At 51.6% G+C, this 18,948-nt stretch overlaps 1 protein-coding gene across 1 annotated transcript; it reads right to left on the bottom strand.

Annotated features, from left to right (window-relative positions):
• Positions 1-1,785: 1,785 nt before the first annotated feature.
• FUT7 (fucosyltransferase 7) lies at positions 1,786-11,838 on the bottom strand. Its single transcript, XM_050926374.1, has 3 exons — positions 11,320-11,838; positions 8,485-8,621; positions 1,786-4,512 (listed from the first exon to the last, which is right to left on the bottom strand). The coding sequence occupies exons 1-3, from the start codon at positions 11,447-11,449 to the stop codon at positions 3,391-3,393; spliced, it is 1,389 nt and encodes a 462-aa protein (XP_050782331.1). The 5' UTR covers positions 11,450-11,838; the 3' UTR covers positions 1,786-3,390.
• Between the last annotated feature and the right edge of the window lie 7,110 nt (positions 11,839-18,948).

The raw sequence follows: 18,948 nt of genomic DNA, 5'->3' as shown, positions 1-18,948 counted from the left end.
ACGCTGAAAAGCCAGGCCCTAGGTGTCTCAGCTTGGGCACCCAGATTAGTAGAAACTGCTGACCATCATCTCTCATTGTGCCCCAGTTCAGGTACCAGCTCCCTCCCCTCACAGGAGCATCGGGAAGAGGAAATGCACTAATGTTTGTGAAGCACTGTGCTATTGCTATGAGAGCCTTAGGAGCTGTAATAATTCTGTCTTCAGAGCAGGGTTAGAAGAGTGTGCAGGAAATAAGGCCTGTGGCCTGTTGCAAAGCCCTCCACATGCCTCCCACCCCATACCCCGCTCTAAGCCGGCCAAGCCAGCAAAAGTCCAACTCAGCTTGTTACACAAAATCGCGTATAAAAGGCAGCAGAAGTTAAGCCAGAAAGTGGTTTAGTCCAAACGAAAAGCTCCCCTGACCCCACTTGCGGACTGCGATAAAGCCATGCTTGGTAAGAATGGAACCAGAAATTAATGGGCGAAAGCTGGTGCCTAATTGGTGGACAAAATAATGAGGGAAAGGGACATGTCGCCCATCACCCCTTTTGGGGTGCTTAAAAAAACCAAACAACTCTGGGGAAAGGATCAAACGGCTGAGAGATGGGTGGACTGAAAGGAGCAAGATTCACCATAACGACTGCCACTTGCATGGTCTCCTGGGACCCCAGGATCCACCGTTACACCACCAGGCCTTTGCTATCTGACCAGACCCGGCCAGAGAGAGGGACCCGACGACATCACCACCTCCTCTGACTCTGGCTAAATCCTGAAGGCTATGATGAGTCACCCCTGAGCCAGCGCTGGTGAATCATCTGTTACCTGCAAGTCCTATGATAGACTCATGCCAGTCAACCAGGTCCCAGCCAATCCACAAGCGAGGGCCTAATCAGGTGACCGAAGGCAGGTATATAGGCTCCTAAGCCATATTGGGACCTTCCCAGCTGCCAACCAGTTCCACCAGACTGCCCCAGCCTGTGTCTGCCTCAGCCAGCCCAAGGGTGGTCCTGACAAATGCCACCTGAAAGTTACGACTTGGGTTCCCGTTAGCAGCCCGTCCCTTTCCTTCCCCACCTTATTACCTCTCTTTCCTAGTGCTCTCCTTGTTGCCTGCTGCTTAGTAAGTCTGACTTGGCTGGGCTGACGCTGTCTCTTCTGCAAACTGCTCTGAGCCTGTGACCTGAAAGCCATACCTTAAACAGCCTGCTACTGGTACTAGCGGGCTGGGTCTTGGGGTGGCAGAAAAGACAGTGCTGGGCCTGTGTTTCTCCAGCAGTGAGTTTGCAAGTGAGAGTTGGCACCAGAGAAGCTGCATTTTCTGTCTTTGCTGTTCTTTTCTGCCCTGTCCCTTTGCTGTGTGTTTGTTTTCTTTTTCCTTAAAGGCGGCAGGATCAAACTTTACCAACAGCAGCGCCAGCCTATCTCCACTACTTTTTTTCCCCAAAGAGAAGCATAAATTACCATCTTTAATCCAGTCTGCAAAACTGTCAGCTGGGGGAGGGAGTTTCCTGATGAAAACACTCTACACGCAGCATTTCTCAAAGTGGGGGTCCTGACCCCAAAGGGGGTTGCAAGACTGTTGTAGCGGGGTCGTGAGAGTGGCAGCGGCTGGCTGCACACCCAGCTCTGAAGGCAGCATTGCTGCCAGCAGCAGTGCAGAAATAAGGGTGGCATGGTATGGTGGAGGGCACATCACTTTTTGGGGTGGAGGGTTGTCACAGCCTGAAATATTTTCAAAGGGGGTCACAGCAAGAAAAAGTTTGAGAACCTTCTGGCTACCCTTACAATGAAAACCTTACTGAATACTTCACATTACCAAGGCTTTAATTGTTTTTCCTTTTTCTGTATCTTTCACAGAAGGTGCTTTTAGTGGTGTCTGTTGCCATGCGTCCGTGTACTCAAACCCAAACTGTGTTTAACGGTCTAATGTTGTGCAGTGACAGGGTCTGGTTGACACCTTTGCCTCTCTGTGCCCTTTTATTCCATTGAAAGTATCACATGCTGAATGAGGGTAAAACGAGTAGCTGCTCGTTTGCTGAGCACCATCCATCCTGTGCAGGGGGCATGTGGAAACATAACGGGAACTGAGCATTCAGATCAGGTGGCTTTGAAAATCTCAGCCTTATTTTCCTATTGTACTAAACTAACTAACACTGACTCCCGCAGGGGTGGGAGGTGCTACTCGTTGCCTGGGGGCATCTCCTGCTTGCGGCTCCTTTGCATGACCCCTCCCGTAAAAGTTTCAAAGGTGTAGCCATGTCAGTCTGTATCAGCAAAAACAACGAGGAGTCCTTGTGGCACCTTAGAGACTAACACATTTATTTGGGCATAAACTTTCGTGGGCTAGAACCCACTTCATCGCAAAGTCTCTAAGGTACCACAAGGACTCCTCCCGTAAAGTCACTCCTTCCACGGGTGCATTCAGGGCTTGGGCAGGCCATACCTGCTGCAGGGAACCTCACATCAGAGCGAAACCAGACTCAACGGCTTCCTGTCAGAGATATGAAGAATACGAGACAGGAGTGAGAAACCACAGCCATCCCCTTATGACTTGTCCCAGCACTGAACGGGCTGTGATTGTTCTTGAGAAAGGGCTGTGCCTTGCCAGCACTCACCACACCAGCGCAGCCGGTGCCCCCTAAGCAGTGCACCGGGACTGACTAAAAAGAAGCAAGACAGAAAATCTCTTTGGGACTGGCGCTCCTGCTCTCGCCACCACCAAAATGGCAGGGGCTCCGGCGCTGGGAGGAAACGGACCACACAACAAGGACAGACCAATTGGAGCCCCTCCTTCTATCGCTTCAGTTTCTTACATGGGCGCCTGTCACTGGGGGGGCATCTGAGCACCTCCCAGAGAGGAAAGTGCAAGGAAGAGACCGGCCTTCCTTCTGCAGCTTGAGGTCTGGCTGGCATCTGAAAGGGTTTTGAACCCCAGGGAGAGTTCATTGATCTCACTATTCTTGCTGGTGCCCCCATCTGCCCCACCCTAGCACTGAAATACAATAATGCAGAGCAGGGGGTCACATTTACCCCTCCCCCCGACATCGCTCCTCTGCCCCATTTATTCCTGAGGGGGCAAAGGGGAGCAACTAGCCATTTCCAAGGCACCGGTTAATCCTCACAACACCCCTGTGAGGTAGGTAAGTGTATGAGGCTTTTATAGACAGGGAAGCTGAGTACCAGCGACACGCCTCAGGTCTCAGCAAGTCTGTGTCGGAGCTGGAACCAGGGCTCAGAGCTCCTGGCTCCCAGACCCAGGTCCTGCTCAGTGCCCTCAGTCACCCCACCAGCCACTTGACTAAGAATTAGCCAATCCACTCAGACGTCCTTTTCCACTAACATAGACAGCTTGGCTTCTCTGTGCAAGTCACACATCTCTGAAAAGCCTCAGCTTGGCCGAGCCCCATCTTCTCAAACACTGAACCAGCTCTCCAGGTCAGGGTAGATTTGCCCCTGGGCCAGGTGGGGGTACTTGGTGCAGATGGTGCAGAACCGTTCTTGCCAGTCTGTGTAGAGCTTCACCCCATACCTCTTCCTCCACTCGAAGAAGGCCCTGTAGCGGCTGGAGTTCATGGTCTTCAAGAAGCTGGCCAGCTCCTTCATGGAGCCGAAGTCCTCAATGTGGATGAAGGAGTCTGCAGGGATGAACTTCTCGTAGTTGGTTCGGGGGGGCCCCAGCACCACCGGCACGGTGCCGGCCAGCAGCGCGTTCCTCCACAGCTTCTCAGTGATGTAGTCCTGGTGGATGGAGTTCTCAAAGGCCAGGTAGAACTTGTATTTGGAGGTAGTCGGCAAGAGGCAGTCTGGGCACAGTGGCTTCTTGTTTGCTTTCCCGTATACATTCACTTGGAGGTGCCTGGACAGCTCTCTGTAGACCTGGGCCCTCTTCTGAGTCCGGTGGTAGTTACTGATGACCCAGGACACCAAGCCAGTTTTGGTTGGAATGTCCCCGCTGGCTGATGGATGGCGCACAAGCTCCCCATAAGGCATGAAGATGTCTGAGTCTTGTCTGTATGTCATGACCCAATTGAAGGTTCGGTTCCATCCAGCCAGTGCCTTAGTGTTGGTGGGGGACTCCAGGGTAACCCACACCCAGTTTTGTCCAGGAGGCCTCCTTTCTGTTGGGAGTCTTTCCTTGTCCTTCTGCAGCTCCTGGTGATGGAACACCACAACATCTGCCTGGCTAAAGAGCCTGTGATCCCCCGTCAGCTGGCAGCCCTTGATCCTGTAGCGGTCTGCGCAAACGTCAGTGCTGAGGTTCTGGGTGTGACGGAAGGGCCAGTGCCAGATCAGCACTGTCAGGGGTTTGCTGTGCCCCAGGGCTGGGCCAGGGACCTCAGACTGGTAGTCAAGTAAATTCAGGTTCCAGAGAATGATTGCAAATGTTATTGTACTGGCCAAGGCCTTCAGCATAGACAAGGAGCAAGTTTGCATCTTGAGCAGCAGCTTACGTTGCACCTGCAGTGCTGAGCTGCTGGGAGAGTTGGGTTCTTGGCAGAATTTCTGCTTCATGAACAGTGCTGAGTCCAGCCCCTGGAATGGAGAAGAAGGAGGGTAAAAATCAGCCTCCAACATGTAACAATGCACCTTCTGCAGCCTCCTCTTTTCAGGGTGCAGGTGTGTGAGCATCTTGGTGGATTGGGAGGAAACTGAAGGGGACGCAGGGAACTCGCAGATGGAAGGAAAGGAGAAGAGCTGATATCACTAGCATAGCTAAGGTCTTTACAGAACATGGTCACTGATCTGTGTGACTGGGTTTACAGGACTCTTGCTGCCCCTTGGATGGGACCCTCCTGCCATGAGCTGTCCCAGCCCAGTGCTGCACAGAGGGGATGCCTTGTATGAGGTTTTGGGGATTACATTTCAGCAGAGGGCTGCAGAGTTGGATGAGGGAAGCACTTCCTAGCTGAAGCAGAATCTGGTGCAGCTGAGACTAGCCAGTCTTGGGCCCTTAGGAAGAGACTGGGCAATGCCTGGGGTGGGGGAGGTGCTGCTGTTTAGCAGCCAGGAGAAGACGTTTGAGCCCTAGGATAGCTGCAGCGTGCATGTAGATGGCTCTATTTTCATTCTGCGCAAGGGTTTAAACAGCATGAAGGGGATGTGGTCACATGCTGGAAGGTTTGTATTTATTTATGGTGGTTATAACCGTGATACCCCTGAGAGGTGTGTTTTTGCAGAAGCGGGGCGTCTGCAGTTTATTTCCAGCTGCAAAGCTCAGAGCCCTGCCTCAACAGCCCTGGCATGAGAGCCCCAGTAGCTGGATGCTCACAAACACATCAGCTGGTCCGATTCCATAGTCTCCAGAGATTGACCTGCCTAGGGTGACCATATTTCCCTGAGCTGAATACAGGACACCCGGTAAAATTACTCTTATTCAAGCAAGTTCAACGGCAACCAGTCAGAACTCGGCAGTACAAACGCTCAAATTAACACCAAGTTGACTGAGCCCCTGGTAAAAAGAAATACTGGGCAGTTGGATTCTTCTTATTTGCCTTCTTATCTTTAGGGTTCACAGGGAGAGAGGTGACACCCCCCCCCACGTGGGAAGAGGTGACACACATACACTCCGGTATACCTCTGTCCCACGGGGGGTGACCGACCAACCCTCCCCTCCCTGCTTGGCACTCTCCACCCTCCGTGCCTGGCTGGGCCCCCGGGACAGACCCACCTCTCCTGGTACCTGGTGCTCCATCTTCCCAAGGCAACTGGCATGTGTGTGGGTTGGGGATGGGGATGCAGGGTCACATGCACCCCTCCCTCCAGATTTCTGCAGGGTTCCCACCAGCGTGTGGCCAGCAGCAGCCTTTCGGCACTGTGTGGGAGGGAAAGGACGGGAGCTGCTTCCAGCCATGGGGGCTGGGGTGGGGTAGGAATGCCCTGGCCTGTGTCTTTGCTGAATTCAGCTTCCCCCATCCCCACCATGGCTGGATGTGGAAGCAGCTTGTCCCTTCCTGCCCACAAAGTATTGAAATGCAGCTAACATCTCCAGGCTGCTGCTGGCCACTGACATTACCGAACGCTTCCTGTCCCCCAGCTACAGTGCAGGCAGGAAGGGGTTAAGCCCTAAGGAAGCATTGTGCACCGTGGCCCAGGGAACCTGACTGCAGGACCCTCAGCGAACCCAGCCAGAGAGGTGGCTCAGCAGGGGAGGGTGCCTAGGAGACGGAGCAGCCCCACGATCCCTGGAGAATGGACCCAGGGCTGGGGCCGGGGGGGGGCGGGGAGGGACAGGTGAAGAGGGTGCTACGCACCTGCCCCAGGATGGGTAGGGGACTGCTGTGGACCTACAGGTTTGGGGTATGAACCATCTGGAAATCGCTGCCCCCCACACTCAGGAGCTTAGCTGAGTGGCAGAGAGGGCTCCCCGTGCCAGCGCTGTGCGGGCTTTGGCACATGCAGGGCTCGGCTCCTCCTGGCCAGAGCCTGAGGCCGGAGGCTATTGGGCTTTCCAAAGGTGCCAGCCCAGCCAGAGGCAGCGGGGGAAGGAAGGAAGCTGCTGGCAAGCTGAGCGCTCCGACCAGGGGCTGGTTCTCCCCACTACCCTGGAAGCGGGACGCACCCCATCTGGAGGGATATGGGGAGCAGCGGGGCTGGAGGTAGTGGTGAAAGGGCAAAGCAAGGAGAGGACAGTGAGAGGGGGAGCACATAAAGCACCAAGGGGTGGGCAGCCAAGGTGACATGTAACCGGCCTCTGCCTGGCACCTGCCCGCACACACCAGCCACCACCATCCAGATGTGGGACGGGGCCCTGGTGGCCGAAAGCCAGCATGCAGCAGCGACTGTGCTGACAGACCTGCACAGGGGAGTGGCTGGCCCCACACACTGCATCCTTATCCCACCTCCAGCCTTGCACCCCCACCCCCATCATCAGCCACTGGACCCCCCAACTCACTGCTGGTGGGCAGGCAGCTGGCGAGCAGGGATCCGTCCAGCAGCAGGACCCACCAGACAGAAAATACGGGACAATTTGCTTGTCTTTAAGAAAAAGTTGGGCCACTTGCAGGAGGGCTTAGATATAGGACTGTCCCTTTAAAAACAGGAGGTCTGGTCACCCACCTGCCAGAAAACACAATGGCCAAGGCTAGACACACAATCAGATGGGAGATAAGGTGTATGTTTTTAACAGTGAGGGAAATTAACCATTGGAACAATTTATTCAGGGTTGAGGGAGATTAGATTAGATTTTTTTTTTTTTAAGGCTCTGTGTTAGTTCCAAAGGAGTCGTTCTGGGGAGACTCTCTGGCCTGTGTTTGACAGATGGTCAGTCTGGATGATCACAGCCAACCCTTCTACCTGTTGAAGCTACGAATCTATCACAAGTGGCCACTGATCTTGTGAGTCCATCTCAAGCCCTGGCTCACCCAGGCAGAGCTCCAGTGCTGCTTTTCAGTGGGAGCTGAGGGCACGGGTGTGCCAAGATGAGCATCCAAAATCAGACAGCACTTGTAAAAACTTGAGGGGGACTCTGAGAGTCATGACTGGGGTGGAAAAAGTGACTAGAGAAATGTTATTTACCCCTCCACACAACACAAGAACCAGGGACACTCAATGAAATGAACAGGCAGCAGGTTTAAAACAAACAGAAGGAAGTATTTCTTCACACAACGCACAGTCACTCTGTTGCCAGGGGATGTTGTGAAGACCAAAAATATAACAGGGTTCAAAAAAGAACTAGATAAGTTCATGGAGGACAGGTCCGTTAATAGCTACGTGCATCCCTGACCATCTTGGCTACCCAATGCTCTGGGTATCGCTACCCTGACTGCCAGAGGCTGGGAATGGGCGATGGGATCACTCACTAATTGTCCTGTTCTGTTCATTCCCTCTGAAGCATCAGACAGTGGCACCTGTTAGACGACAGGACACTGGGCTAGTTGGACGATTGGGCTGACTCAGTGTGGCCGTTCAGATGCGTTTGGAGCTGTGGTTCTGATTATTTAACCTCATCTCTGGTTCATTCCGTACACCAGCCCCAGGACTGACCAGACTGCAGTGGATAGTAATTCTGCCTACCCCAGTTACATACAGTCTCACAGGAGTATGCAGATCCCACTGTCTATCTCTAAGCACTTTACAAAGGGTGGAGGGGGAAGTGTTGCGATCCCAGTATTATAGAGGGGGGAAAGTGAGGCAGAGGAAGCAATTTGTCCACGGTCATGCAGAGAGTCATGAGCAGAGCTGGCAACAGAACCTGGGTCTCCTGCTGCCTTTTGAGGCCATTAACAGAGAATATTCATTCCTGCACTACTTTAAATACAAATAAACACTTTTCAGGCAGCAAGATCAATTAACTGAGGGCTTGTCTATATGGAGACTTAATCTGTGGCAAACTGGGGTGTACATCTACCGTGCACCAGTTTGCCATGCATTGTCCGTGCGGACCCTGCTGCAGCGCACTAAAAGTTCCATAGTGTGCTTTGACCTCTTGTTGAGTGAAATTGCCTGCACAACCTTAATTCATCCCCTTTGAGTATGTGCATTATGAGATAGTCTTTAATTACATACTGTTTCGTCCACAAGACCCCAGTCTCCTTCAGTGCGCAGGATGAGCCTGTGCTGGGGCTGAATCTGTGTTGTGTCGTAGTGAACATTGTCTGTAGGGTCCCCGTGCGCCACTCCTTGCAGAAGTTGGAAGGTGGGTCCTGCATAAGGCAAGGGATTGCAGGAAGAGAAAGGACAGCAGGAAGAGAAAGGACAGTCTGACGGCTAAGGCAGTTGAACGCTTTCCCAGAGAGCTGGATTCTATCCAACCCTGTGCTACAGAGCTGTGTGAGGATGGGCAAATCACTTCCATGAAACCCTTCACAGATGGTCACTATGGGTTTGCTCATTTGCTGAGTGCCCAGTGTGCGACCCTCAGGGCTGATGTGCTGATGTGCTGAGCACTGGGAGCTGCAGATCAAGTGCTCCAGCACGCTGAGGAATAAGGAGAGAGACATCTCAAATGCGGCACCCAAAAATAGTGACCACTTGTAAACTTTAACCTCGCTGTGTCTTAGCCCCTCCCATCTATAACATGGAGCAAATACTGCCCCTCCTCTCGCAGTGGGGTGATGTTTGTAAAATAGCCAGATACTTCCGTGAGGAGCGCCACAGGAGAGCCCAGGAGCAAATTAACCATTGTGTTTTCAGAGCAAGGTTTGAATAGTGCGTAATAACTAAGCTCTGGGGCCATATGCTGAACAACGCAGAGAAAACAAAATATAGACTGGGGGCTCCTTTATCCGTCCTGTGCACTGAGAGAGGTCAGGGGCTCGTGGAAAAAATAGCATTTGATCATGTGATTAAAGACTGTATCATAACACACATGCACACAGGGACGTGGCAAATGAAGGCTGAACACGCACCTTTAATTCAGGCATTTATTAACCTGAGAGGACTTGACTTTGCAACCTCAGTAACATTCTTTCACTGTAGTTTTTGCATGTGTGTGTATAGCCGAGGGGTAAAACCTAGGGGAAGAGGCAGGTGAACACAGAAGTAGGGCCCAGTTGTGTTGCCCCCACATCTTGTGTGGTCACATACATCAATACAAAGTGGGTGGCAAATGCTACCAGATCAGAATGGGAGCACTTTGCACGGGTGTAACTGACCACACACGCAGCTGTGCAATGGAGAACTGCCCGAGGCCTGATCCACACTGAGTCTGTGTCCTGGTGTAGCTGTCAGTAAGAGCTCTCGTGATACAATTACACCAGCACAGCCCCTATTGTGGAGATGCGACACTGGTATAAAGGGGCCTTTATCCAATCTAGCATGTTCTCCTTCCTGGAGAGGATTTTCCTACACTAGTGTAGCTAAAGTGACACAATTTTTGTGTGTAGACTAGCTCTTAGAATTCAGAATCTTTGAAAATTAAGCACAGCTTTGATTTATTGAGCATCACAGAGCCCCCTCAGGGCTCCCATCCCGCGCTCCAGGGTCTGTGCCATGAAAAACACATGCTCCAAGTCTCCGAGAATAACATCAATAAAGGCAGCAAAAGCTGGACTAGAACTAAAGGCAGTGGCCATCAGTGACTGTGCTGTAATCGCCCGCAGGTCGGCAGTGCCCAAGCAGGTTTCCGTGTTTGTAACAAAGCCTGGAAGATATTTCAATCCCCTCCACAGCCGGAGCTGCCAGCCTGTTCAATCATTTGACATTTTGCACATGTGAAGGATTGAGTTTTGCCAAAGAGCTCAGAGCTGGATTTCCAAATGCTCAGCACTCAAAATATGGGCCCGATTTAAAAAAAAAACAGCTCAGCACCCAATGTGCACCCAACGTGCCCAGTGCCTGGGAGAATCTGGCTTCTGAGGGTAAAATTTTCCAAAGTCGCTAGGTGACTTTGAAGCCTAATTTCTTTGAATGCCAATGAAACTTAAGATCCTAAATCACTTTGGGGGCTTATGAATTTTTTTACCTTTGTTGCCTAGCTGATCTGCTTAAACACTGATTTAAAAAATAATCTTATAGTCAGTTTCATGTTCTTCCCCCGACCTCCGGAGAAAGGCTGCTTCTGAGACACATCCCTTCTTTTCTTCCTCTCCTATCTCTAGACAATATAGCGGCTGGGATTTAGTTGCAGAAAAACTCACGTACCTGAAGAGACAGGAAAGCTCTGCTTCCCTGAATCCTCTTTGTGGAATATACAGAGAACGAATGTTAGTTGACAACTAATCCATGCCCCACTCAGTGCAGCCCTGTTCCCTACAGTCCAGACTCCAGAGCTGTATTAAGTTACATCTTCAGTGAAAAGCACTGGTGCGTCCATCGTTCCCTTTGGGAGACTGGATCGCACTGCTAGGCTATTTTCACCCCTCTGTTATTGGATCAAACCCTTCCTCAGCACACTACTTACTCAGGGAGAGAGGAATTGGGAGCCTGGCCTGGGGTTCACATTTTGGCCTAGCGAGATTTAAATTGTACTTGGTTTGCAAGGATGGAAGGTTAGCCCTTGATTCTGGAGCCGCCTCGTGGGAGTGGCGCTGAGATGTCTATTTCAAATGTTCCTCACTAACATGTCGCGATGGTTAGAACAATTCCTGTTCACAGAAGGACACTGAAGAGCAAGTTTTGGTTTTAAATGCAATGAAGTCATGTCACCCCCCTGTTAAACAGCGAGGTTTGGTTTTCTTGCATTTTCATTTTATCTTGTTTAATCGAGCATTGTGCAGCATTTTCCTGACTCTTTCTAGAGGAGCTGCTGTCGCAGAGCGCTATTCACTAATCTTTCTGCACAGTGTTGAAGATTGTCTAGCCCTGGTCCAAAATGCACCAGCTTCTACCCATCTGACTGCTGCGTTCCTGGCTGCTATGCTAGCATTGATTTTAGGCAGTGGCATGAGCTCAGAGACTTACCCTCCGGTAGTATCAGAAGCACCGTAGTGTGATCTTGTCTGCTGGGTAATGCTGAAGGAATCCATCCAGCTGAGGGCTGCGAGTAGGCTGTGGTCACTCGATAACTTCTGCTTTTCTGTGGTGTCACCATCTCCTCTTCCTCCACAACCTTTCCTGTTGCTTGTTCAGCTGTTTCTAGAGAAGGTTTTCTCAATGTACCCAGCCACTCCCCACCAGGCTTTGCTTTCACTCCTAGGTACCAGCTCCAAGAAGCAGTGCTGGGCTTTCAAGCAAGGCTGGAGAGGACAGCTGATATCCCTCCATCTCCAGCCCTCCATGAGGTAGCCAGTGAAGGGAACCCTTTCTTGCTTTCCTTACATGATGACCTGAGCTTGCTTGCTTGTGCTCTCTCTCTTCCTCCCTCCCCTCCAGGCCCCACCCCTGCTCAATAAAAAAAGTTGTGGTTATTTTTTTTCCTGGGTTTTCCCCATTTGTTTTCTCCAGCCTGTCACCTTCTGCATTCTCTGGCTTGTGGGGGATATTGGCTACTTTCCCAGCCCTAATCAAGGCATTTAGGGTTCACGTCGCCAAGAAAGACATTTTTCTCCCTAGCATTTGAGTTAAATGAAAATTCACAAAACTATCACCCCAAATCCCTTCCTCTCTCTGCTAATCACGCTAGCATTTGAATTTGAGTTAAATGAAAATTCACAAAACTATCACCCCAAATCCCTTCCTCTCTCTGTTAATCATGTTCCTCTTTCTTGGCAGCAGACGCCTGCTAGTTTTCCGGTCAGCCAGAGAGTCTGCCAGACAAGATTGCTCATTAAAATACAAGTTGCCGGGGGGTGGGTGTGGGACAGGGGAAGGGGATAACACTTTGAAGCCCTTTCACTCTCCTTCATAAAGAAGCAGAAAATGGCATGTCCTCATTCAGAGATTTATTTCTTCCTCTTTCACCTATTCCATAAACAGATGAGTGTGTGCTGGGTGGGGAGGGGACGTCCTAGTGACAAAATGGGCTACAAAAGAACCAAGCTTTGGAGGTTTTGATCTCTGCCATGGTCATGGAAATATCTTCAGTGGCGCTCTGCACAATGTGTTACTTTATGCAGCAGTTGCAGAGTTAACTGCACCTCCTGTAGGTGGGCTAGTTACAACAGCAGACACCCGTGGGGATCCTGTGTGGGGAAACCAGTGAGAGATTGTGGGGAACAAGCTTTTCCCTTTCAGCTCTGATCCTCCCACCCAGCTTCCCCACACTGTCTGAGTCCTGGGAGATTCACTGCAGTTTTTAACCTACCCCCATCATTAATAGAATGCATACTACAGACCACTGACCTCCCAGAGACAATCAGTCAGGCACTGTCTTTATCTGCAGGGTGCACATATCAGAGAAAAACCTTTAGCAAGGAGGTGCACTTTCCACGGGGCTGTGAGCTCTGTGGGTTGGGCTGGGTTTTCACGGGGTATGTGCACCATGGCTGCATTGTGCCCTTTGTGCAATGCCTGTAATGTGGTCAGCCTTGATCCTGTCAGGTTGGGTCACTGCATCAGGAGGGTGTGACCTTTGTGTCACTGCCTTGGCATGCAGTGCTGGGCAGCCGTGTTGTTCCCAGAGATATTTGAGTCTGATCTCTGCTGTCCTGTGCTCTGAGTAGTGGAAACTCTGGGGTGGTGATAAATACTAATAATACTGGTACCTAGCACTTACATAGTTCTCTTCATCTACAGGGCTCAAAGCACTTTACGAATGAGGGTGAGATCCTTATCTCCATTTCACGGATGGGGAAACTGAGACCTAGAAAAGGGAAATGACTTGCCCAGGGTCATTCAGCAGAGCTGACAGCTGCCTCCAGATCTCCTGAGTGGACTGAGCACTCCCAGTCCAGTGCTCAGTCCACTAGATCACAGTGCCTCTAAAGCTGACCCATGATCTCTCCCTGCCCTCTGTATGGCAGTGACGGGGATTGCCTGATGGTCATGAGGATTGCTTAGGCATGGATTCATCGAGTTCAAGGCCAAAAAGGCCCACTGGGAACATCTAATCTGACCCCCTGTACAACACAATCATCCCTAGAGCAGAGCTTTTAGAAAACCACCTGATCGTAATTTAAAAATAGTGCTGGATGGTGAATCCACCCCCCTCCCTCGGTAAATTGTTCCGGTGGTTAAGGAGCACAGTGCAACTGCTGGACTCAGCAGGGTTACTCTTGCTTTGGAGTTCCAGCAGATTTGCCAGCCAGCCCTCTACTGGGGTCGGTAGTAAGCGGTATGGCAGATACTGGCTGCAGTGTCTGGGCAGAAAGATTTCCCACCTGGATGTACAATTCAGTTGAAATCATTTTTTTTTTTCATGGAACTGTCAACCCTGAGCTCACATTTCAGTTATCCTGGCGGAGATTTCAAAAGAACTTTTAGAAATGACACAAACCAATTTCGTTTCAACTTTCAGCGTCCAAACAACAACAAAAAACCCAACCCCAGGGCGAAGGAGGTTGTGAATGAAACAGGGTGTGAACAAACCAGGAAGGGTGGTTTGTGTAGAAGCCTCAGGTCTAAAGCTTAGCAGTGGGATGCACTAGGTGTGAAGCTTTCCACAGGGCAGCAGATGTTTTTCATCTGGAATGAAGATTTTTTGGGGGGATAAACATTTTGCGAGCGGTGTTGGTTTTCTGTCTGATTCATGTGGCTCCTGCAGTGCTTAAGGCAGTGGGTCACAAACGTTTGTTCTGGTGACCTCCCCTTGCACACAGCCAGCCTCTGAGTGCGACCCCTTCTTATACATTAAAAACACTTGAAATATATTTAACACCATTATAAATACTGGAGGCAAGTGGGATTTGGGGTGGAGGGTGATAGCTCGCGACCCTCCCATGTAAGAACCTTGTGACCCCCTGAGAGGTCCCAACCCCCCGTTTGACAAACCCTGACTTAAGGTGTGGGGGTCACAAGGGTTCACAAACCAAGCCAAAAAAAATGTAAAAACTGAGCTGGGTGGCTGAGGGGCACACGTTAAACACTCTTATTACCACGGCTACTCCCGGGGTAGGGTAGCTACTTCCGCCGCTTTCAGCACAGTTCCCTGCAAGGAGATTCATAAGAAATCTGGGTCCACCCCTGCATGGTCTTGCCCCAGGGCACCGGCCCAGCCACAGTAATTCTGTGTGGGCACAGGCCGGTGTGCTCCAGCCAGCCCCCTCCACCCTTGCTTGGAGCTCTCGTCCCCGACCCAACAGGCCTGTGCGGGTGCAGGCTGGAGGGCTCCAGCCAGCCCCCTCCTCCCTTGCTCAGAGCTCCCGCCCCGGACCCGACAGGCCTGTGTGGGTGCAGGCCGGTGCGCTCCAGCCAGCCCCCTCCGTCCTTGCTCAAAGCTCCCGCCCCAGACCGAACAGGCCTGTGTGGGCGCAGGCTAGTGGGCTCCAGCTAGCCCCCTCCACCCTTGCTCAGAGCTCCTGTCCCGGACCCGACAGGCCTGTGCAGGTGCAGGCCAGTGGGCTCCAGCCAGCCCCCTCTGCTCTTGCTAAAAGCTCCCGCCCCAGACCCGACAAGCGTGTGCGGGCGCAGGCCGGAGGGCTCCAGCCAGCCCCCTCCGCCCTTGCTCAAAGCTCCTGCCCCGGACCCAACAGGCTGGCAGACTTCTGACTCAGTGTGGTACTGGGTGCCGACGTCTGTGTCCTGTCACAATCTGACTGCAAACAGGATGCCAGGCTCATTCAGGACCCCAGTGACTCATCCTGAAACTGCCAACCGCTCACACTGGTACTGGCAGCCTTTTTGCTCTCCCTGAACTCTCCTCCCCCACCCCACCACCCCCACTGGCATGTTGCTGCCACAGAAAAGGGAAGGAGAGCAGGTGTGTGCCATATATAGGGACAGGATCTCTGTTCCCCTGAAGGTCAGCCCCCAGCAAATCCCTGACAGTCTCAGTTCCCTTTCCCAATCATGCCACTCCGCAAGGCTCCATGTCATTATCTGTATCACAGCAGAGCAGGGTCTCAATGTGCTAGGTGCCGTACAAACACATAGCAAGAGACAGTCTCCACAGACAAAGGGTGGATGGGGAAACTGAGGCACGGAGAAGGGACATGACTTCCCCAAGGTCACACAGCAGAGGCAAAGATAGAATCCAAGTCTCCTGAGTCCCGGTTCATTGCTTTGGCCCCTGAACCATGCTGCCCTCGGCTGCTGGCGGTGATTTGGGCACAGCCTGCTGGGAATTGCATGGCCCTGGTCGTCATGGGATAGTGCCATGGGTGGGCGAATCTGAACATTGGACTCCCTCCCATCAAACCAGTCACCAGGCATTGGGCTCCCTCCACCCCTTGGGGTTGCTCAGGGCAACCGAGGCAGGATCTGGCCCTGCTGTGTAGGTTGAAATCTCTTCAACAGAGGAGACTCTAGAATTCCCCAGGCCCTGCTGGCCAGATTCCTCAGCTCCTGTGTGGCACGAGAGGACAGTGCCCTCACTGCCTTTCCCTGCCTCTAGACCCTCGACTCCTTGCGGAGACAAAATGCCAACCTCCCCTGTCGCTGCTAGAGGGCATTCTGCCAGGTCAGGGCAGTGCTGCAGCCGCAAATTAGCAGCCCTGGGTCCCTTCCCCTGTGCTAAATCCAGCACAAGGGGGTTTTCTCAAGGCTTCAGGCTAATCCCCCTTTGGTCCCCTCCCCCAGCGCTCTGGGGAGCGAGGGTCCCTAGGCAAACCAGCGGGAAGAGCCCTGAAGAGTTCCCAGAGGCTCCAGCAGCTACTTGCCCTCAGCCAATTGTTTCAGTGTCTCACTGATGCCAGGAGTAGGAAGTGTCATGTGGTTCAGGCAACGCCCCCGGCACCCTCTGAGGCCAGCTACAGCTCAGAGTTGGGTGTTTTTTCCTACTCAAATGTGTGTCCTATTTCCTGTTATCTGCACACAGCCCCCCCGCTCGCTGATCGTAAGCCAGATAGGTGGTTTGCAGCCCAAATTCCGCCTCGCTGGGTTTAATCATCCTATGCCGATCTCCTGAGAACAAGCTCTGTCACCCACACCCAAGAGAAAAGAGAGGAGGCCACAGGAGTGCCCAAGGGCACGGGCAGTGCGCATGAGAACATCCCCGCTGTGAAGGCCAGACCACAAAAACCTGCAGCTGCCTAGGGCCCTGTGTCACTGGGCTGCAAGCAGCAGGCACTCTGCTTCAGCACCGCTCCTGCCCCAAACACTCGACTGCATGCCCCTTGAGCTAAAGGAGAATCTCCATTGGCCCATGGTGGCATGGGGTCTATGACACACAGCTGAGGGTTTTTTGATTACACCCAGTAGAGAGCAGCAGAATGGGGAAGGCCCGTTCACTCCAATACAAAATTTCACCTGGGGCAAAGCCACCTACTTTCCATTGCACTGCTAGGGAGTGAGGACAGATATTCAGCTCCCGAGGTGCTGTCCCTCCACCGTGCCATGTCCTCCTGGAGAGGGGTCCCCCGAGAGTGGGGGCTGGGATCTGTACAAACAGCCCCCTGGAGCCTGCTGGCTGTTGCATGGCAGGAGCCTGCCTTGGCAGGTCTCACACGTTCCCCACCCTCGCTCTGTGGGAGCTCATGCTGCGATCAGAGGGGTGGGCTGAGCTCTTTACAACTCAGCCTTCAGTGAGAAAGATCTTATTGGCCAAGTCCGCCCCGGTCGAATCGTGGAAATCAACGAATGGCTACGCAGGTGGTGTCGGAGAGAAGGCTTTGGATTCTTCAACCATGGGATGGTGTTCCAAGAAGAAGGAGTGCTAGGCAGAGATGGGCTCCACCTAATGAAGAGAGGGAAGAGCATCTTCGCAAACAGGCTGGCTAACTTGGAGGAGGGCTTTAAACTGGGTTCACCGGGGGAAGGAGACCAAAGCCCTTTGATAAGTGGGGAAATGGGGTAACGGGAGGAAGCACCAGCAGGAGAGTACAAGATGGGAGGACTCCTGCCTCATACTGAGAAAGCGGGACAATCAGTGAGTTATCTTAAGTGCCTATACACAAATGCAAGAAGCCTGGGAAACAAGCAGGGAGAAGTGGAAGTCCTGGCACAGTCAAGGAACTATGATGTGATTGGAATAACAGAGACTTGGTGGGATAACTCGTATGACTGGAGCACTGTCATGGATGGATATAAACTGTTTAGGAAGGACAGGCAGGGCAGAAAAGGTGGGAGAGTTGCATTGTGTGTAAGAGAGGAGTATGACTGCTCAGAGCTCTGGTATGAAACTGCAGAAAAACTTGAGAGTCTCTGGATTCAGTTTAGAAGTGTGAGCAACAACGGTGATGTCTAGGGTGACCAGACGTCCCGATAAAATTGGGACCGTCCCGATATTCAGGTGTTTGTCCTGAGTCCTGACTGATCTTTGTCCTGATATTTCGTTCCGCCGGCAGCACTTGCCTTATTTATTTAGTTATTTAGTTATTTGTCCGTTTATTTATTTATTTTTGCTGCTCCACCAGAAGCACTCGGCTTTATTGGGTTTTCCCCCCCCCCCCCCCCTTGCTGCTCTGCTGGCAGCACTTGGCTTTTTTTTTTTTTTTTTTTGCTCTGCCGGAGGACCCCTCCCTCTCTATGTGTCCCTATATTTTCTCCCTCTCATCTGGTTACCCTAGTGATGTCATGGTGGGAGTCTGATATAGACCATCAGACCAGGGGGATGAGATGGACGAGGCTTTCTTCTGGCAACTAACAGAAGTTACTAGATCGCAGGCCCTGGTTCTCATGAGAGACTTGAATCACCCTGATATCTGCTGGGAGAGCAATACAGCAGTGTACAGACTATCCAGAAAGTTTTTGAAAGTGTAGGGGACAATTTCCTGGTGCAAATGCTGGAAGAACCAACTGGGGCAGAGCTCTTCTTGACCTGCTGCTCACAAACCGGGAAGAATTAGTAGGGGAAGCAAAAGTGGATGGGAACCTGGGAGGCAGTGACCATGAGATGGTCGAGTTCAGGATCCTGACACAAGGAAGAAAGGAGATCACCAGAATACAGACCCTGGACTTCAGAAAAGCAGACTTTGACTCCCTCTGGGAGCTGATGGGCCAGATCCCTGGGGAGAATAACATGAGGGGGAAAGGAGTCCAGGAGAGCTGGCTGTATTTTAAAGAATCCTCATTGAGGTTGCAGGAACAAACCATCCCGATGTGCAGGAAGAATAGTAAATATGGCAGGCAACCAGCTTGGCTTAACAGTGAAATCCTCGCTGATCTTAAACACAAAAAAGAAGCTTACAGGAAGTGGAGGAGTATAAAAATACTGCTCAGGCTGAAGGAGTGAAATCAGGAAGGCCAAATCACACTTGGAGTTGCAGTAGCAAGAGGTGTTAAGAGTAACAAGAAGGGTTTTGTTGCTGGCAGATAACTGCCTGAGGCCAAGCAACAGCAGGGGGGTCCCTCGCCTGGTGTGCCGCGCCAATAAACACACCATGGTGGAGAAGCAAATTAAGTTTATTTGAGCTTAGATAAGGTGCAAGGGAGAAACAATTTGAAATTTTGCACGCTTAAAACAAGCAGGTTTTTTTTTATATTTTAGTTGTTTACTACAAAACTTTTTTGTGCTAATTAATTTTTTACTTTTTTTTTTAATTTAGCTGCAGTATTTTTTTATTTAATTTTTTGTTTTTGTTTTTGTTTTTTTTGCTGCTGAGATATGTATACAGT

The sequence above is a fragment of the Gopherus flavomarginatus genome, chromosome 17 (genome assembly GCF_025201925.1).
Source record: "Gopherus flavomarginatus isolate rGopFla2 chromosome 17, rGopFla2.mat.asm, whole genome shotgun sequence".
NCBI classification, from domain to species: domain Eukaryota; kingdom Metazoa; phylum Chordata; order Testudines; family Testudinidae; genus Gopherus; species Gopherus flavomarginatus.
This window is presented reverse-complemented; position numbering and strand designations above follow the sequence as displayed.

Bases quoted from the DNA above. Each gene is read 5' to 3' on its own strand.
- FUT7 (XM_050926374.1), bottom strand. From the start codon at position 11,449: ATGGTGACACCACAGAAAAGCAGAAGTTATCGAGTGACCACAGCCTAC. The intron at 8,622-11,319 runs GTAAGTCTCTGA...TGCCTTATGCAG, and splicing joins GCTTCTGATACTACCGGAGG to GACCCACCTTCCAACTTCTG. The intron at 4,513-8,484 runs GTATGTAATTAA...TCTCCATTCCAG, and splicing joins GGGGTCTTGTGGACGAAACA to GGGCTGGACTCAGCACTGTT.